The sequence below is a fragment of the Triturus cristatus genome, chromosome 11, assembly GCF_964204655.1.
Source record: "Triturus cristatus chromosome 11, aTriCri1.1, whole genome shotgun sequence".
Lineage (NCBI taxonomy): Eukaryota > Metazoa > Chordata > Amphibia > Caudata > Salamandridae > Triturus > Triturus cristatus.
In genome coordinates this window covers 360,506,925-360,529,006 of record NC_140594.1, presented here as the reverse complement: position 1 = coordinate 360,529,006, position 22,082 = coordinate 360,506,925, and the positions used below count along the sequence as shown (strand labels likewise).

The following is a 22,082-nucleotide window of genomic DNA, read 5'->3' as shown; positions in this document are numbered from 1 at the left end:
GAAAGAACAAAAGAAAACAGGAATTTTTTTAATATGGTCGTTTAGTTGTACATAATGCCTTCATGGTCATATATAAGGTAACAAAAATGCTTCTGACACTTTTTTATTATAACTTTTCAGCATGCTGCACAGCAGCCACACTTCTCTACAGCACAGCTTGAAGACATTGGCAAAGTCAATAGCTCTGGCTAAACACTTATAAGGCCCCAAAGGTGAGACCTATGGGCTATGCCAATGCTTGTTATTCTTTGCTTGAGGGGCAAGCGTCCGTGAGGATCTTGGTAATAACATTCATTTTGAATAACATTCAATTTGACCTTTACATTTTACTGTTAATTTTAAGAAAACAGGCTTTTTCCGATAAGTTATTGTTATATTTGGTACTGCTATTATTACAATTTCATTTGCAGCATGGACAAATGGAATTTAAATTTTAAATCTGGTTAGAACATTAGCATTCATTACTGAGCAAGTTGGCTTTGCCTGCCTTGCTTCTTGCACATATTTTAATTGGGCAAGATTCATTTACGGTGGCATGCCAAACTTGTGTTCTCTCTCGAACCAGAGTTGTGCAGCCTCTGTCGCGGATGGCAGGAGAAAAGCACTCCTTGTCCCTTCAGCAATCCCAAACCTACAGACTTACTTAAGCAGGGAAACCTGCACGGCCGAGGCATCTCAGTAACTGGTATCTTATGCTGACCTTCACAACTTTGAATGCCTTAAATGCTGAGGAAAAAGACAGCATAGAAAAATAAAAAATCCCTGAGTGGGTTGTCTAAGTCAAAGCACACTTATTGTTGATGTCATAATGATCGCAGGAGCCATTAAAATGATATTAAAGCTACTAAGTGACAATGGAGGAGTGTTGAGGGGCAGGATAACAAGTATTTATCTAGTCAGGTTCCTTCTGCCCCCTGCTGCACTAGTTAGATTATGTACAAGATAGGTGCTGCCAATCAAAGAAAACCCAAAATGTATTTAAGAGTTTCTATACAGAACTGTTTATCCACAGAAAACCTTTTCCGAAGTAGAGACAATCTCACAGAGTAGCTACTGCAGGCAAAACCTTTTGTTCAATTTCTCGAATACTAAAAACAGTATAGTACCATTTCAGAAAACTAATACTAACAGCTGATAATGTGGTGTGAACTCCAAACGAAGAAATTCACAACGCTTATTCAGTAAGTTGCTGATTTATTAGCAACCCTGCGGTACAGTCTGCTTTCTTTTCAGGTCTGCTCCAACTGCCAGTAAAATACAAATAAAAACAGTTCTATAGCAATGGTTCTTTAAAATAAATCTGATTAAAGGCTTATACGTAGATACTTTTAACAACTAATCACTGACCTCAAAAGGAGGATTTTTAGAGCAACAGAATAAGTCACTACTGTGTCCCGTTCTACCACACCCGGCAATACATCTTAAATGCTGCATTTTTCTATCATTCACACATGCAGAATTCCTCAAACATTCCTAAAACTCATTCTTCATAGCCAACTCATTTCTGGCCTCCCAAATGTTTTTAATGTAGGGTTCAATTTACTTTTGTTTGGCCAACCTTCCTTCATGTCACCCAGCTTAGTCACTCTCATACGTAGCCCTCCACTCTTCATGAGTAATACATTTTTTATCCTGTACACTTAAACTTGCTACTTGGCAGTCCTGATAATCCTTCCGAGGTTTTTCTTTCAACTGAAGCAGAGGCCTGTTAAAGCAGTTAGACACCCTATTTTTAATACCAGGTACATATGTCACCTAAAAATGTAAGTCTTGTTCGGCCAGGAAAGCTAGGCAATATGTGCTGACAGTCTTTGCATACCACTTGTAGTAAGGACTTTAGTGAGCAGCTTGTGATCAGTTAAAATAAAAAAAATCTCTTCCTTATTCAAAAGGCATAAAATGCTTTATTCCTCACACATGCCTATGTCTTGTGCTCTATCACTGAATATTGTTCTGCAGTAGGTGATCACCAGTGTGAGGCGAAAGCTATTTCCCGCTTTTTACCATTATATACCAGCTGTGTCAATACAGTGCCTGGACTTTTACAACTTGCATCAGTTGTTATCAAACTTTGGATACTTGGATCATATTTCTTTAAGGGAGGCGTTCCACTGATATAATTTATTTTTGCTCTCATAAACATGTTTACAATATGTTTACATTCCAGACAGATTCAGAATTATTTTGTAGCAGTTGTCTCAACACATGTGCCTTCTCAGCAGAATCTTCTAGAAATTTGTAATAATACATAATTAACCCTAATAAGGATTAGAAAGGATCCTTCTTTACCAGACTGGGCGCATTCTTTACTGATTCAAACAATTCCTTTTTAGGTTTAACACTAATTACTAATTTCATATCATATAATATGTGACCGAGTGAGTAGCAAATTTCTATTTATGAAATCCTCCTGTTGGGCCCTTTTCTTCTGAAATGGTTAACACATTGCGTCTAAAGTAGTGCTCTACCCCATTCTTCCCGATTACCAAAATCTCATCTTGAAAGCCCACACTCTGTAAAATTAGATGCATCAGTACTTGGAAAACACCTGCAGCCCACACTAGGCCAGAAGACATACTCACAAATTTGAAACATCATACATGAGTTAGAAAGGTGATCAGTCTTCTACTCCTTTTGAAGTGGCACTTTATGGTAAGCTGAAGACAAGTCAGTCAACGGAAACATTATTGCTTCCTTTCATTTTAGCCAATAGCTCCACAATCGTTGGCAGAGGAAATCTTTCTACCAAAATGTTTTCATTCAAGTCATGCAAGGCGCAGTTTAATTTTCTGTTGCTGTGCTGTTCCGCCACCAATGGAGAAATCTAGTCATTGGACTTAATCGGGTAAACAATTCCGGACTCAAGCTTTTGGTTTTCTTTTCTTATCACTAAAGGAATTTTCCTAACATTTTAAATTGCTGGGCAAGCATTATATTTCAACATTATTTTTAGCTGAAAGCCCTTCAAGTTTCCTATCCATCAAAAAATACAAGAGGGAATTATTTCTTTCAGGTGTCCTCTGATACAAGACTCCAGCCTACTACCAACACTTTCTCCAGTCTATTGGATTCAAGAATATTATCTCTATTATTCACTCATCCTAAAGCCGAAGGGCCTTTTTCTGCTACATACAGCTTTCCTTCAGCTCGTCTACCATTAAACTCAAATGTGACACCTAAAACGCATCATAGGAATGGTTCCCCCGTAATCCTGTCAAGATGAATGTCCCTAGATTCTAATGCTTCTATAGACGCAACAACCTTTTTCTTCATGCCTCTTTTTTCTCTATGGTATAGGTTGATCCTGAATCAACTACAATATGTATCTCCGCCCCTGCAATATGCATCTCATTTACAGGTTTGTTGCAAGAATTTACAATCCATCACAACACTCCCACATTTTCTGCCATTGCAACACTCAGCTCTTGCCTCTTGCTTTTCTTTAACATGGTTAACTCTTACGAAATGCTCAGTCAATCCAGAGCCAGAACATTTCTGATTTCCCAGCTTGGCAATTTCTGTTATTTGCTGAAAATTCAGAAATACCATGACTGTAACAATTATTGGTAGCTAGTTGAGCTTGGACTATACTAAACTTCTTTCTAGTACTTTGATTACTGCACTCAATCACTTTGTTCTTACCTTTAGCATTCACTTTGATGACTTCTTTATTCTTTCAAGATTCTGTCATTTGATGCACCTTCCTGAAATTGCACCCTTTCTTATTATTGTTCTCACATCTTTGAGAGCTGCTTCTCCGACCCCCCCCCCCCTCCCTATAATCTTTCTTGAATGGATTTATTCTTAGAGTGCATAACAGTCTGATCTCGGTTTGGCTCATAATGCAGGCTCCTGAATTGGCATCAAATTGATAGTTTCCCTAATGCTGATTTAGTCAATCTGCCACCTTTCCTGCTTTCTTTTGAAAAGTCTATATTTGGCACTGAAAATAAAAAGGTACTATAGGAGAATAACAATTTAAATCCTATAATGCTATCAAATAGATTTCATCCCTATAAACATAGACCACCTTTTTTCAAATGATCATATTCTTACCTTTCAAGAATTGCAAAACAAATTTAGTTTGCCCTAATTTCATGTTTTTAAATATATTCAAATACATCGTTTAATCTTACTCCTTTTTTATTTCATATACCGCTCACAGCAATCTTCACCGGATGTATCTCCTACTTTGAACTTCTCTTGAAGTGAGTGCTTCCTACATCTATAAAGGTCTAACTATAGTTTCTTAAGATTGACAAAAAAAACACAATTGAATTACAATGGGAAAATTACCTTTAACAGTCTTTCCTAAATCCAACCTGGAATAAAATCTGGTCTAAGATGCACTCTAATTCGCGGTCAGGCAGCACCACACAAAAAATAAAAAAATAAATATATATATATATATATCTATATACACACAAAATATAAATTGTCAGACAGTAACTGCTGGTCATGTAATAATGAAAACAGTAATGTGTTGCATATGTTTTTGGATTTCCATATTTTAGTTAATTTTGGTTATAAGTTTGAGACAAGGAATTTGTTTGACTTCAGTAACTTATTTTTCTAGGTGGTTCATCTCCTGTTTTGCGTAAGGTTGTGGTCGGAAAGTTTGTTGACTTACTCCTTGCCATCACTTTATAATAATTACTGCCACAAGCGTCACTTTTCTTAAATGGTGGAATTTTATTATGTCCTACCCCTAGATTAGACTCTGTTTCTTTATGTTCCACGTGGCTCTCATCAAGAAAGATTTGTTATGGTTGCCTTTTACATCATTTCTTTCCAAGAATTACATTTCTCCTTCAAATCCACACATTTTGTTCAAACTACCTAGAATGTATTATACGTTTTAGCAGGATGTTCTTAATAGGCTTCAATTAGTCAAATCTTATTTGTATTTCATTTGATTTTAGGTTTTTGGTATCTTTTCTCTTTTACCCCTACCTTCTTTTCCTTTTCTTTTTTCCCCCTTCTTTCCTCATTCAAAAACTTTTACAAAAATGCTATTTTATACATTACTTCTAACTACATTACAATATGTATATTACAATATATGCTGTTATGTACTGCTTCTTATATTATGCATGTTCTCTTGGAATCATACAAAAGTTCTTATTTGTTTGTTGCAATGTATTATTTATATTGCAACCCATTTCAATAAAGCATTTTCAAACTGAAAAAATGTCATCTTTTCCAGCAGCTCTTATTTTCTTTCCCATTTGATTGTCGTATACTTTCCAGACCAAGAGAATGTAATAAGATCTCTCTTTTTTTCTGGAGTTGAGCAATCCTTTTGAATAGCTTCCATGCAATTCATAAGTACTCTTTCTATTCATGTCATTTCATTGCTCGTTCACCTCGAATCAGCAGGAATGGAATTGGTGGTGTAAGTGTAAAGCTTTGTGATGCACACATTTTGTAGGATATGGCTAGCGTCAGTTCATAAAAATCAATAAAAATAATTGCCACTCTGTTTGAAAACCATATGGACATACACTAGTACAGAAAACTAAATATCACAAACTTATTAACATTATATATTTTGAGTCCTTACAAACACAATATGATGCGGAAAAAAATATGTATAGTCTCTTTTATTTTCATAAAAACCTTCAAAAATAATTCTCATACATTTAAAATCACAGTTAAGAAAGGACTTGGATTATATTTCCAATAACTTAAAAGAAAATTAGGTAAGCCACTTTTGCTCTACTTAGCAAATAGCTACATTGCTAACATTTAAATACTCCCACTTGTAAAGAATTCTAAATATATATATTATTTTCAGGCTATAATACACTACGCTCCTGAGGGGTTAATCATAACTGGAGTTATTACATCATTTGCATGACAGCAAGTCTTTAGTTATAGACCTCTAGAAGAGAACACACAGAAAGGTTTTTGTCTCTCAATATAATGTCATACTATTTTTCCTTTTCATGTGCTCTATGGAGTATATTATTACCTGGAAAGCAAAGGCCCATTGACGGAATCTACAAGGCCGTTTAATCTGATCCATAAAGTGTATCATGGACATCCTGTGCAAGTAAAACCTACACAGAGAACATATTAATATAGTGTTGAGGTATTTTCAGCTAAAAGATTTATAACAGCTAGAGCAAATAAGGGATGATGAAATGTATTCTCCCAAATATAGTTGTGATGTCTTTATCAAGTAATGAGTATATCTCATTCAATAAGAGGGGGTATTTAAATATAACAATCAATATACCTATCGTGAATATTTCTTGGACAATTGCTTCAAAACAAATGGACGTTACAAATTGATCTCGTGTTGTATGCTTTTTGAGTAGTTTTAGAATTAAGACGTATAGTTATGTATTTCTCTGACTTTTAGAATAAATATATATGATAAAAATCTCTGTCTTGAAGAAGCGGTGAAAACTGATTCCATTGTCCACCGAAACACCCCGTCAACAGTTTTTTTATTTTTATAAAATAATAAGTTTTTTTTAAGTATTAGAAATTAAATTTTTGTATATTCTGCAAAGAGCATTTCTAGGGATTGAAAATGTATTGCAAGATTAGGAACTATAGTCCTTTCTTAACTTTGATTGTAAATGTATGAGGATTATTGTTGAAGGTTTTTATGAAAATAAGAGAATATAAAAAAAAAATTCTGCATCATATTGTGTTTGTAAGGACTTTGAATATATAATGTTAAAAGCTTGTGATATTTAGATTTTTGTACTAATATATGTCCCTTGGGTTTTCAGAGTGCCCATTATTTTATTGATTTTAAGATGCACAAAAAGGAAACAAACCTTTTTCTAGTATTCAACTACCCTGTCCCTTTATTTAGGTAAGGGTGACTCTCGTTTTTGGGGTTAAGTTCCTTCTAAATGGAAATGTCGAGCATCAGCATTCCTTTGACTCGTCGCACCATGTGTCTCATGAGTTACCAGTGTATAATTTCTGTATCGTAGCACGATGCTTATTATTTCCAAAATGGCCGTTCTGCGGGTTATGCAACGTGATCTTGCGTGGGGACGGCCTGATCTTCTTATGGTGTCCTCCGTATCCCTACCTTTTGAGATCAGTTTCCAGTATGACTGCTTGACTGTATGTACTCAGACACTAGCAACTGAGAGAAATAAGCTACAACTATTAAAATGTAGGTGTCTTAACTGTAGCGATTACAAGGACTAATGCATTGTGAAGGAGATGGAACAGGACAGTTACAGACATGGTTAATTAAACCTAAGTTGAGAGGAACCCCTATAACACAGTTTAGAGATGGATGAGTGTTTAGCTGCTCACACATGGAGAAATAACAAACGTTTTTAGGGTATAATTCATTATATGTATCAGGAGAGGAAGCTGGGGCAAGCATTTGAAGCTTCTCTGTATAGCATAACCGTGAACCTGGTCCTAGATAAGGCGTGCGGAAAGCAGGGTGCCCCAATATCAGAAGCTGAGATCAAGGAGGCAGTTGATGGAATGAGAACTGTTAAACTCTCAGCACAGATGGGTTGCCAGCAGAATTTTAGTCCTATATATACTTGTATATTAGTGCTGCCCCTGACTAGGATGTAAGCAACCGATTGAGAGAAGAGTAATCTCCCTTATACATATACGAGACACGTATAATCTTCGTTCTCAAACCCCATAGAGATCATTTGGATAGGGCCACTTGCATGCTTCTACTCTCATTGAACCTAGATAAAAAAAGTTTTAGCTAAAATACGAGCAACAAGATTGTACCCAAAACTGATTGCCTCAATTTATCAGTACCAGAGTGTTTCTACTCCAACTAGTAATACTTCTGGAAACATTAGACAATTATGTATGGTTCTGGACGATTCTCAGATACCCTGAGAGGAAAGGCCATAATGATGGCTATTGAACTTGAGAAGGCGTTTGATAGGATAAGTTGGATATTTTTGATTGCGGGCTTGGGATGCATGGGTGAGAGTTGAATATGTGCATGTTGTATTTCACACCAGGTGCTTCGATCAGCCCAGGGAGAATAATTTCGGTGCCATAATCAGATTTTACGAAGAACTAGGCTGGTATGTTTCCAATACTCTTCATGTTGCCAATAGACCCTTGTGCTGAGAGATTAAGATGGAGAACAATGGCAGAGGAATCCACCTGGTGGATGGAGTGCATGCCATCTTGGTCTATGGGGACGATATGCTAATATTGTCTTATGATGAATACACTAGGTTAACTCCAGTGGTATAGTACCTTGGGTGCTTAGGAGAACATTGAATTTACTGGCAAATTGGTCTAAGAAATGTGCATATTCCATAGAGACTAAAACAACTGACAGACTTCAACAGTTTTTGGAAAAATGTAGAACCACTTACGTAGGCTATTGTAGAAAGGCCTGAGTTGTTGGAAATGTGTGAAAGACTTCGCTGAGTTCACTTTATGCTCCCACAATACCACTCTTAGGATTCCGAAGAACTTGGGAATTCTTTAGAGCCAGTGATTTGACTGGGGGGACAATAGTATGCATAATCTCAAAGGGAGAGTTTTCTAGCTGGAAAAACAGTGCCTTTTCTAACACTGGTTGAAGAACGCGGACTGTAGGCCTCACAGTTTCTTACATGTAGAGTTATTTTACGAAATTTGAAACTTCTGTGGGGTAACTAGCAAAACTGAACTTCAAACGCACAAATTATTAGAATTATTATTCCCAATAGGAATGGCTACATATAAATAGCCCAGCTGTAGAGATTGTTATTGCATATGCCAAGCAGAACCTACAGAAGAATAAAGTTAAATGAAAAGTGGTTGGAAAAGTATTTAATCAAAAAGGCATAGCAGCGGGTTCTGAAATACCCACAGAAGTGCTTTTTTGAAACACATCATTACTTGCATAACCACATATCTGTCACTGAAGACAATAAATCAATAGCTAACGGTGATACAAATTAGATGCCCCAGGTATGGTCGCATGGATGTGGATTTTTTAGGTCGAGCCTGGGCAGCGCATGCGCTGCTCTTTGAGGCATACTGTATTCAGGTATGGAATACAAGTTCTGACCATATCCTGCCCATCATTTCAGTTTGCTCCTTTTACTGTCCTTGCGAAATCGTTGCTTTTGGTGGATAAATAGGCTTAGTAGTCCTTCCTTGTACTGCCTGTCTGCTTTTGTAACCTCCCATGAGGACTGGACTTTTTACTTGTGTGTGTTGTTACAGAGTCTGCTTTATCGGACCTTTGAGCACTATTCTCTTTAATGATCTAACACTATTCCACCCACTTGCTTTTGTATTAGTGATGTATTTATTTAATTTACAGCGCGATCCGCTTTTAACTATAGCGGCCGCGCTTATTTATTTAATTTGCTGTGCGGTCCGCTTTCCGTTTAGTGGCCGCACTACAGTACTTTTCTTTATTTTTGGGTGAAATGGCCCCATACTGCGCTTTCACTTTAATGTTGGTCGTGCCCCTTTCTTTGGACGCTGCTCATTGTAACCTGAATACAGTGAGCAATGTCTAATGAAAGGGGCGCGGCCACCATTAAAGGGGTCTCGCTTTACATGGTGAAGAAAGGAGAACGGTTCACAAAATTCGATGGCTCACTTCTTTCTGGGATGAAGCTCCCCTGACCTCTGTGGAACCTGATCATGCAGTCTAGGCCTGTTTCTTAGTGGTCATCTTGAATTCAGGCAGCCAGGCAGGGACCCACGCAAAATCCACCCCTGTAGAGCTGCTCCCTTTGATCTACCTGTACACTGTCAGAAAAACTTAATTTGCTGGAAAGGTGCAGTTTTAGTTTGAATTTTGGTTATGCAAGAAAGACACTAGGTACGAACCATCCTCCCAAACACTGACAATACCTTCAACATGTGTATGTAAATAGCAAGAACATAAGTGTACGCTAAAGTAATTTGACTTTAATTCTCAGAAAGTAAAAGGTTTTCGATTTAGCTGTAAAATGTGTTGGATGTTTTAGAAACTCAAACATAATTGTAGATACTATACTATTCTTCGTTTCAGTTTGACTTTTCTGAAAGGGTCTCGCATGGGAGGGGGTCTGGAGTGTTAATGTGTCCGACTTAGACAAGTATTGTACTCAGGGCTTACCAGGCTGCATGGTGGTACACTGTACATCTGATAGAGTGTGCACTTGGCTATGAGTGATTGTGTTTTTATATTCGCTGTGTACACTGGAGGCACCTTTTTAGGTCTCGCCTGAGCCAGCGCATGCGTTGCTCTGGCAAGACATTTAGTCAGTGGGCTTTAAAAAGCCAACCACAGCTTTTTGTGTGGCCTAGAGCATGCGGTTACGCGCACAGTAACGCGCATTCCTCGCATCGCTCGATCAGGCGTCATCTGGCTTTCCTCTCGCTTTCTCTCCCAAGTGCGTGCGTCAACGCTCCTCCCCCTCCCCCACCCCAGAGTGCATCTCGTCTTGCTTGCTTTGATTTAAGCTTCATTACTTCACACGTGGCCAATGCTTGTTGCTATTACATCCTGTCCCCCACCCCCTTTGCACCATCCACTTGCTGCTCTGTTTCCTGTCTACCCTCGTTCTCTGCCTCGACGTCACCACCTCGATTTGCTGCGTCCCTCACCATCACTAATTCCTCTTTGGATGGACTTCGCTCTTCAGTGCCACCTCCAATATCCCCTCCGCCGTTACTCTGCCCTGCTCCCTTTCTCCTTACTCCCTTCATCTCCCCGCCCCTTCCCTCTGTTCGGGGCGTTTACTTGTCGCCCAATAAATCCATCGGAGTCCTTTCAGTTAACTCCCTCCTTTCTCCCCAGACAGATCAGGCTATTGCCCCCCGTGTCCACCTTGCCTGATGGCCGGGCCCCACCCCTCCGCCATTAATGAGATCAACTCCACTGAGCAGGCCATTCAGGGGGCTGCACTAAGCCTGAAGGGGGCTCCTGCCGAGCGGCCCTTTTTCCTGACCCATTCACACGAGAAAAGTGTCGCTTGGAGCCTAGTCTCTGTGATATTTAATTGATTAGTTTATTTACATACTCTATAATTTAAATATATTGCATTTAAATGTACTTCTGTATTTACTTCACCTTCTACCATGACGAGTTTCAGTTTTGAACAAGCTATCAATAGATCAGTTACATAAATGGGTAGCCATCTAATTAATTATATAAAAAGATATATTATAGGGAAGCCCAGAAAGGTACCCAACCAGGAGCTACAATGTTTAATAGCTCAGCAACATACACAGACTTAGTAATGGGGCCCACAGAACACAGGCACAGCATCACTCGGCACCACCACAGCATCACTCGGCACCACCACAGCATCACTCAGCGCAACAGCAGCATCACTCAGCGCAGCCACAGCATCACTCAGTGCCGCCACAGCATCACCCAGGGCCGCCACAGCATCACCCGGGGCCGCCACAGCATCACCCGGGGCCGCCACAGCATCACCCAGGGCGGCCACAGCATCACCCAGGGCGGCCACAGCATCACCCAGGGCGGCCACAGCATCACCCAGGGCGGCCCCAGCATCACCCAGGGCGGCCCCAGCATCACCCAGGGCGGCCCCAGCATCACCCAGGGCGGCCCCAGCATCACCCAGGGCGGCCCCAGCATCACTCAGGGCGGCCCCAGCATCACTCAGGGCGGCCCCAGCATCACTCAGGGCGGCCCCAGCATCACTCAGGGCGGCCCCAGCATCACTCAGGGCGGCCCCAGCATCACTCAGGGCGGCCCCAGCATCACTCAGGGCGGCCCCAGCATCACTCAGGGCGGCCCCAGCATCACTCAGGGCGGCCCCAGCATCACTCAGGGCGGCCCCAGCATCACTCAGGGCGGACCCAGCATCACTCAGCGCGGCCACAGCATCACTCAGCGCGGCCAAAGCATCGCTCAGGGCCACCACAGCATCACTCAGCACCACCACAGCACCACTCAGAAACAAGATGCCAGCATTGCAAGAACCAAAGAAAACTGAGAAAATGTTTTATTGTAAATACTTTTTTAATGTGGTCGTTCAGTTGTACATAATGCCTTCTTGGTCATATATAAGGTAACAAAAATTCTTCTGACACTTTTTTATTAAAACTTTTCAGCAAGCTGCACAGCAGCCACACTTCTCTACAGCACAGCTTAAAGACATTGGCAAAGTCAATAGCTCTGGCTAAACACTTAAAAGGCCCTAAAGGCGAGACGTATTGGCTATGCCAATGCTTGTTCTTGATGTTTCTTAGTCATTCTGTTTTGTTTATATGCGTGGTTTCTATAAAAATGAACAAAAATGAATAAAGATCACCTGATGGAGAAAGCTTGTTACATTACTTCAAACCAGCTTTAAAGTTGGCTCCCTGTCAGTTGCTCAATGACGTTATTGTCTCATTCAAAATGCAACAGCCACATTAGTTCTCGGTATTCCTAGTCACTAAAATTGCTATATTGAGTATGGTGCTGCTTATTTGTATTGACTCTTATGTGAATTCACTCTTTTTTTAAATTAATTTTTTTATCTGTTTACTGTGTTTTCAGTTAACAACCTAGACATACATAGTATAAATCATATTTTGTATCAGTCATTGTTGGTTGGTTTCTTAGTGGACGGTGTATATTAGTACATGTGCAATCAGGGCGTGTCTATGTCCCTGGCAGTAACAAGCATGTGTTCAAACTAAGCTTATATACGCCTTACATGTTGATTTTTAATATCATCTTTAGTCACTCTTAAGTGCATCGTGTTTGTCAACCCTGTAAGTGCTGACTGTTTAGTAGTCTGCCAACAGGGGAGGGAGGATATAATGAAACGGGACAACATAAAACATAACAAGCGGTTGTGTGCTGAAATGGAGCGCTTCCTGGTCCCTCATATTGATGTGCCCCCTTTGCTTTTGTTTGTGAGGCTATTCTGGTGTATGCCCTAAAACACGCGTCAGTGTGCGAGCGTGCCTGCCAATCTTGTCAGAACCTATATTCTTCCCCTAGCGCGCGCTCCGGGCTGTTGTCAGATGGGGCCAGCGTGTCTGTCTCAGTGCTATGAATGTTTTGCAGCTCATTGAATATCGCATCCCAGCTTGTAGTGATTGGGGTCTTACGAATGCCCAGTGTGTCTTCCCGATGCAGTGCACTGCTCTCCGCTTTAGCCCATGGCAGCATGGAGCGCCTTCACTCCAATATATGAAGGGGCTCAGAGGCTTTCCACTTCCTAGTGATCAACCTCTTAGCTACTGCGAGTCCTAGATCTAGGAAGCAGGATATCACCTTAGGTTTTTTACTTGTACGGGAAAGTTGTAGGATATAGGTCTCTCACTCAGAGGGAAGGGTGGTTCCATGCATAGAGAGAGGGTGTCTGCTACCGCTCTCCAGTATCCCCGTAGGCATGGGCACTCCCATAACATTGTCAACAGGTCTGCGTCTGTAAGGTGGCTGCTGAGGCAAGCAGCGTCAACGCGGCTAAAGTATCAATTAATTTTAGCTGAAGTCAGATATGCTCTCTGTATAATTTAGAATTGTATCTGGCGGAAGTGCATACTCCTGGGGATATGCACAGGACCCTCCAATAGTGAGGCCCATTCGGGGTCCTTGACTGGGCGGCTACCATCCCCCTCCCAGTGAAGTCGCAGTGGTGTCAGTGCGATTGCATTGTGCTGTCTAAGGGAAGCGGCAAACCACTGCGTGAGATGTCCACCTTGCCCCATCATATGTAAGTACTGGATTGTGAGATTCCTTTGGGGCCTTGCTGGTCATGTCTCCCCCTTAAGTGACGAGGGCAGCCATGAGCGATGGATGCAACAGGAATTGGCCTCGTTGCAACCCGTCTAACTCCAGTAGTGTAGCATATGGTATTAAGGCACCCTTCTGGTACAGGTCTCCCATTTCCTGAATCCCCGCCTCACACGAACCACGTTGCTTTCCCACCGTGGTTATGGCACATCCCCTAGGTGTGTCCTGCAGTGGTAAAGCAACGTGAATTCACTTTTGAGAGTTGATCATTCTCAGAACTAACCCGATAGTTATATATAGAAACATGCTTTACTCCAATCAGAAATGTGAAGTCCAAGCCTGAAACCGCTTGAGTTGCATTGCTATCGTTTTCTATATGGAGGCCTAAAGCATTGACACTAATAAAATCTCTTCAAGCTACATTAATCCCTTTAGTTTACTCTTGGGCTACAGTTAGTGCTGAGAAACATAACAAACAGTTGGAATTGATTGTGATGTATGATTTACAGACCTGAGACCTGTTTCCTCATTCAGCACCTCCAGTAGATCTGATTAGAAGTGGATATTAAATTATTTGCAGTATTTTACAGCACTGGGGTATTCATCGATTTAGCATGTTGGAATCATTCTCAGTCATCGGGCTGGGAATAAAGGATATAGCATTAATCTGAGGTATTAATATGCCTTTATTCAAAACAGTAGCATTTGTTTAGTAGCACATATAACTTTAAAACTTTCCAAACTTTAGCAAATGTGGTCAATGTGCTGGCCGCTCAACTCCCCATAATCCACTGTAGCTCATATTTTTACTGATTTTCAAGTGTACAGCCCTCCCCTAAGGAGGCTTATGCCAGAAATTCTCAGGCCTCCTCTGGCTAAGTGACAGGTGATCTGGTAGACCCATTTGAGATAACCTGCCATTTTGGAGGCTATCAAAGGGAGGCTGCATAAGAGTGTAATTTGGTGTCTCTGTCTGTGCGAAAGGTTTACTTTACATAACCTTTTTTTCAACTCTGACATTGACTTAGTTCTCTTCTTTTATAGTTGTCCTCCTAGGAAAAAAAAACTTACAGAAGACACAACTGTTTCTATGACTACCGAAGTTGATGATTGGGGCCGATGTGTAGGTGGACAAGTGGTAAACCCTTTGAGTCACTGTGCTGGAGGTAATCTTTCGTCAGCCACCATGTTTGAGGTTCCGTGTGAAGAAATGGAGCAAACCATCTGGGAACAGCAGCCTGAAAGTGCTCGACGAACACTCCAAGAAATCGAGGACAGGTGAGCACCAGTTGCCTAGAACCTAGATTCTGGTTAAATCCATTTGATACAGATGTAATTTTGTATTGAATTATCAAAGCAGTGGCATAATTGGTGAGTACAACGCTTGATTCAAGTCCTATTGTTGATATGTTGTCCCACCGTCTTTCTCCCCTGACATTAGGTGTAGGAACTCAGTTGAATATAGCACTTCAAAATGAGAATGTTGATCTACCTTCTGATCATGCTCAGATTGTCTCAAATATCTCTTCAGTTATGTAACATGGCATCATTGATATTAAAATCACAATGAATGTCTCCCCAACCCCACGTCTCCAACACTAGACTAATTTACTGGGATTTTGTGCCTCACTTAGACATAAACATTTAGATCTCATCCAACCTTTAGTCACCTTCACCTGTTCCTTAAACACACTGGTTGGACCTCTCAGGTTAGTAAACCATGGACCACTTCCTCAGATCTTGAGCATGCCCACTGAGATTTTAAGGTCCATCCCACCTTCAGAGACCCCATATTTAGTGTTCAGGTACCTGGGCCAGCCCTCTGTTCAACTTCAGAACCTCCAAACCCCCACCCTGCTACTCTGTAGAAACCAACAGATGTCCCTCACAGGCAACCAGCCTGTGTTTAGACTTATCTGCATGCTCTCAAGTAGCTGCCCTGGAAGCAATCATTCTTCAAGATACCCCTAGGCCCCTGTAACTTTTTGACCACATAAGGTATCTACACCAAATTTGCGTCCTTTTTTCCCCATCATCATGGGGATTCTAAAGGTACCCAGGGTTTGTGGATTCCCTTGGAGTGGACCCAGAAATTAGCCAAAATACAGCAAAACATTTTTTGGGGGGGAAAATGCGAAAAAAGGGCTCCAGATGAAAGTATCTGTTTTTTCCCCTGAAAATAGTATCAAAAAAGGGGTTGTGGTGTTGAAATCACCATCTCCCCAGCTTTCAGGGACAAGCAGACTTTTGTCAGAAAACCAACATTTTTTACACAGTTTTGGCATTTTTCTGGGACATAACCTATTTTTGCTATTTTTTGTGCTTTCAACCTCCTTCCAGTTAATGGTAGAAATGGGTATGAAAGCAATAATGGATCCTGGAAAGCTATACATTTTAGAAAAGTAAACAACATTGTGAATTGAAGCAAGAGGTCATTTGTGTAGATCCTTCAAGGTTTCTTCATAGACACTAACAGTTAAATATAGGAAAAATTGAAAATTAGTTGAAAAATCAGCCATTTGTGTCAATGTTTTCACCTGGAACTTCTTCTAATTATGACAGCTGTTTGAAAGCAATATGCCGTTACATTTGCTGGACCTTTCTGGTTGTGGGGATATATAGGACTTGTAGGTTCACCAAGAACCCGACGAACCCAGAACCAATAACTGAGCAGCGTCTTGCAATGGTTTTTATTATGTACCGGGTATATAGCAATTATGTTGGGAAAATGTATACATGGAAACATTGGTATGAAAGACACCTGGGAAATCCCTCTGCTGTTTACAGCAGTGGGATTTCCTGCCCCTGTCCTCATGATGGAATGGTTCCGTCATGAGCACCGGTGCTCATGACGGAACCATTCCGTCATGAGCACCAAAAGGGATAATTGTGCCAAGTCAACGTTTCGACCTCAAACATACAATATAGACAGGGTCATCATCAGGATGTAGGTTTGGGAAGCACCTGCCCAATGTATCGGATGAATGTGGAGTTGTTTTCTGAGCGTTAGTGAGTGAAACTGACACATGGGACAACTCTGAAGTGGCTGGGATAGAAGCCCAATCTATGGCATGCAGTACTCAATCAAAGCATGTATGCCGCTGTGGGAATGCTGGGTGGAGCTGTGTCATGCTTCCCAAACCTACATCCTGATGAATTCCCTGTCTAGTACTAACTATTTATGCATCCTGGATCAGTCACTAATTTATGTACATAGGTTGTATAGCACCAGTGCACTTTACATTCACCTATTTTCACTTGCACTGCGTCGTTTGGGATCACCTCTTTACTTAGATATTTATTGAATTATAAAACTGCAATGATTTTTTTCTATTTTGTTTACAAATTGAAATAAAACTATCCAAATTGAGAAATGGAAACAATCTTTCGATGGTCCAATTTATTCTCTCCAAAGAGGTAGAGGTTCACACTTCAACCTTTAGGGACCACTGTTTGCCTTAGTTCGAGGCATGTGGGCTGCTGAATTCATATCTGTGCATAGATCGCCGCCTAGTGTTGGGTCCGGATGTTTGCACGTTGTTGTCCTGGAAGAGTCTTCGAAGTATCCTGGGATAGGTGACTCCTCCCCTAGACTACAGTGCGCATGGGCATCCTCTCCATCCTCAGATTGTTTTTTTCCGCCATTGGGTTCGGATGTGCTTATCTTGACTCAAGTTAGGAAAAACTTTTTACAGGCCAAAAGGCCTTTAGTTCGCGTCGGTACTGTTCCCGATCGGTATCGATAGTATATTGTTAGTTTACTAACTTCCAGAACCAACTTTTTCGCATTTTCCCCGACCATCGACCCTTCATCGACGATGGAATCGAGGACACCATTCAAGCGGTGTCCTGTATGCAATGCGAAATATCCCCATATCGACGTCCATCCGGTGTGCAACAAATGCCTTTCACCGGATCACGACGAATCTACCTGTATGGCCTGTGCCCGATTCCGATCCAAGAAGACTCTTCGGAATCGACGAGCAGCAAGACTCGAAGCGCAGCAAGCGGCACCGGCCCCAGCCAACATCTTCAGCGCCGAAGACGAAGATGTCGAAGACGTGGAGAACCTACCCTCCAGCCCCGCTTCCGAACACGACTCCGTATCGGAAGACGTCGAAGAACAACTCTTTTCCAAAGATGAAGCCGACACCGAGGTAGGAGACTACAATGAGGCCTTAGGGGCCGAAGAGAGTAGCTCCGGTGACGAGCAAGGCCTACCCGTACAGACTGAGGATATCCCAGTGGGCCAGTCTATGGATCCGGTCGAGGGATCGCCTTCGGGCCTTACCCAAGACCTATCCCGCAGTTCTTCGGCCCCGCCCTCTGGCCCGGCCTCGGACATTCAGCGGCAGCCATTACTACCCAGAAAGGCTGGTTTCCCTTCTTCGAAACCGAAAGCTGCATTGGTTCACCAGAAACCGAAAGTAACGCTGGTCGGATCGAGGCCCACCACACCTTCGACGCCAGCAAAACCCGTCGGCACCGACCGCACCAAACGAGATTTCGGTGCCGAGCTTGCAGCAGCCGACGTCGGCGCCGACACACGGAAAAAGAGCTTCGGTGCCACCAAACCTCCTCGGCTACCGGCACCGACACAATCGGCTCCGACCCCAAAGGTCAAACTGCCTGCTGTGTCGCACCCCGCTTCGACAGCACCACCAAAGGCACACTCATCAAAGACGTCGACGGCCATTGCCGCCCCTCGACTCAATGACTCGCCGGCACCGAAGAAGTCCACGCCCGCCTCTACAGAAACAGCCGGCACAAAGGACTCGATGGCACTCCAGGTGCGGACCGTTGCTGCGCAACGCACCAAACACAAAGCAGTCCTCCAGGACACGTCAGGCTCCGAGCCGATAAAAGCTCCCACGGCCTCTTCGGCACCGACCAATATCACTTTTGGACTGCCGCCATCCACGGCCCCAAAACTGTTCCAGATCAGAACACGGGTCACCCACACCACGTTCACGCCTGCCGAACGCTCTCCTGCGGAGTCGTCTCCGTCACAGGTCATCAACGCCGACACCGGCAGGATGGTGCTCCACAAAAGGAGAATAACTTCAGAGTCAGCTTTGGACTCCTACCGGATCCCGCTTAAGAAAAAGCTGCCGGTGACTTCGGAACCAGTTCTTTCCGAACCTCTCCACTCCTTTTACCAGGATCCACAGTCCTTCTCTCCCACACACTCCGACACTGACGTTTTGGAGGACTACATGGGTGACCACGTCCCCTACCCCGGAGAGATGGACCCTGAAGGCCCACAGGACCCTGACCAAGTTTGGGATGACCCTGTAGACTCGGGTGCACCTATGGATACACAGGACCCGCAACTCTATGGAGCAAAAACATCTCCCACAGAGGACACTGCCGCATTCAACGCCCTAATTGAACGCGCTGCGGCCAATCATGGGGTGCAACTCCACTCTGACACTGTGGAGGCCGACTTTCTCATGGATACTTTCGCATCCTCAGAAAGGAATATAAAAACTCTACCCATGTTAAAGGGTGTCCTCAAACCAGCAAAGGACATCTTCAAAGAACCCACCAGGGCAAGAGTAATAAACCCCAGAATCGACAAATACAGGTCGGCGCCTGGGGACCCTACCTACATTAGAGGCCAGTTACCTCTAGATTCCATTGTAGTTGCGAATGCTCGCAAACGGGCACGCTCGCAAACAACAGGTGATGCTCCTCCCCCGGACAAAGAGTCCAAGGTGCTAGAGACCTAGCAAACGGGTTGCGGCCCAGGCGGCTAATATATGGCGCATTGCCAATACGCAGGCGCTCCTCGCCCGCTACGATCGAGCACACTACGACACACTAGAACAATTACTCCAACATCTCCCTGACCAATTCAAAGAAGGTGCAGAGATCCTCATCAGGGAGGGACAACTCCTCACAAACGCATCCATCAAGTGTGCACTGGATGCCGCAGATACAGCTGCCAGAGCCATAAACACTAGCGTCATGTTGCGACGACACGCCTGGTTGCGAATCTCCGGATTCAAACCTGAGGTACAAAATAACATCCTCAACCAGCCTGTCAACCCCGACTACTTATTCGGGCCGGAGGTTGACACCACCCTAGAGAAAATAAAAAAGGACACGGACACTGCAAAGTCCATGGGGGCTCTTCAAACGCAGTCCTTTCGGAGCGGCTCCTTTCGTCGCCCCGGAAATAGAGGAGCAGGTAGAGGACAGGGGTCACAGCAAACCTACAACAAAGGCAACACACAAAGCACCTACGATAAAAACACCCGGGGTGGTTATCGTGGCTCAAGCACAAAGGGCAGAGGACGCGGTTACGGCAACACCAGGTCCTCCCCCAAGAACAAACAGTGACGCCCTCTCCCTTCCTCCCGACCACATAACACCTGTCGGGGGAAGGCTACAAAGGTTCCTGTCCACCTGGAACTCCATCACCACGGACAGGTGGGTCAAAGACATTGTCAAATACGGTTACTGCCTAGAATTAACCTCAACTCCACCCACAATACCTCCAAAACACCGTCCTATGTCCTCAGAGCACTTAACGCTCTTACAGCAGGAGGTGCTAAGCATGCTACTAAAAGGCGCAATAGAGGTCGTACCCGTCCACGAGCAAGGTACGGGGGTGTACTCCCTGTACTTTTTAATACCAAAAAAGGACGGGTCACTCAGACCTATATTAGACCTGAGACCCCTGAACCGCTACATTCTCTCCGAGCATTTTCACATGCTCACTTTACAGCAAGTCCTCCCGCTGCTCAAACAGGGAGACTTCCTGGCCACACTGGACCTCAAGGATGCGTATTTCCACATACCCATTCACCCCTCACACAAAAAATACCTCAGGTTCACTGTTCAGGGGCAGCACTACCAATTCAAAGTCCTTCCCTTCGGCGTGACAACAGCACCCAGGGTTTTCACAAAGTGCCTAGCTACTGTGGCGGCACATCTACGGAGGCAGCACATACACGTCTACCCTTACCTGGACGACTGGCTCGTTCAAGCAAAGTCAGCCCAGCAATGTGCCAGCCACATGTCCCGCACCATTCACCTCCCTCACAGTCTGGGATTCTCACTAAATTACCCAAAATCCCATCTCCAGCCCGCACACGTACAACAGTACCTAGGTGCGACTATAGACACTCTGGCGGCCACAGCTTAGCCAAATTTAGTGAGGATCAACAGCATGCAAATGCTGATTTCCAAGTTCAAACCCCAACACTCCCTTCCTGCGCGAGTGTTCATGCAGTTGATAGGCATGATGGCCTCCTGCATTTTCATAGTCCCACACGCGAGACTACATATGCGCCCGCTTCAGGAGTGCTTAGCACGTCAGTGGAATCAGGCTCAAGGACAGCTGAAAGACCTAGTGTTGGTGAGCGGTCGGGCATACAACTCTCTGCATTGGTGGAACCCACAAAACCTTTGCAAGGGCCGACTGTTCCAAGAGCCTGTTCCACAAATAATACTGACAGCGGACGCGTCTCTCCAGGGATGGGGAGCTCATGTACTCCACTACACAGTGCAGGGACTATGGACAACACAACAGAAAAAGATGCACATCAACCTTCTGGAACTGATGGCAATCTTCCTGGCAATGAAGGCATTCAAAGTACACATGTGCAACAAAGTCGTGTTGATCCGGACGGACAACATGACCGCCATGTACTACATACAGAAGCAAGGAGGAACACACTCTCCACAGTTGTCTCATCTGGCTCAGAGCATGTGGAAGTGGGCCATTCAGAGGAACATGTTCCTCATGGCAGAACACCTCCCCGGCAAGGACAACCAGATGGCGGATCTGCTCAGCAGACACAGCCACCAGATGCACGAGTGGGAGTTACACCCATCAGTACTCCAACCGTACTTCCAGCAGTGGGGTCATCCAGAGATAGACCTATTCGCCACAAGCAAAAACGCAAAATGCCAAAGCTTTGCCGCCAGGTTCCCACATCCGCAGTCGCAGGGCAATGCGATATGGATGAACTGGTCCGGCAGATTTGCGTACGCTTTTCCCCCAGCACCACTGATACCGCTGGTGGCACGCAAACTCAGACAACACTCACTGACACTCGTCCTGGTTGCTCCAACGTGGGCACGCCAGCCGTGGTACACCACCTTTCTCGAACTTTCCGTGGTGCCGCATCAAAGGCTGCGGATCAAACCCGCGCATTTAACGCAGAACCATGGAGAGATTCAGCACCCAGATCCGCAACAGCTGAACCTGGCGATCTGGCTCCTGAAGTCCTAGAGTTTGGCTACCTAAACCTGCCACCTGACTGTATGGACATCATTAAGGAGGCCAGGAGACCCACTACCAGAGCTTGCTATGCAGCCAAATGGAAAAGGTTCGTCATTTATTGTACTAATAATGACATTAACCTGCTAGACGCATCCATACAAAACATAATGTGTTACCTCTCACACC

The 22,082-nt window shown here is 43.5% G+C and overlaps 1 protein-coding gene across 4 annotated transcripts in view; it reads left to right on the top strand.

The window, feature by feature from the left end:
• The window catches only part of CCDC117 (coiled-coil domain containing 117), a 158,380-nt gene that overhangs the window by 88,515 nt on the left and 47,783 nt on the right, over positions 1–22,082 (top strand). For all 4 annotated transcript variants that reach the window (XM_085633540.1, XM_085633538.1, XM_085633539.1 and 1 more), the window contains one exon: positions 14,705–14,938. In XM_085633540.1, coding sequence (XP_085489666.1) covers positions 14,705–14,938 — 234 coding nt within the window. The remainder of the gene's footprint in view (positions 1–14,704; positions 14,939–22,082) is intronic.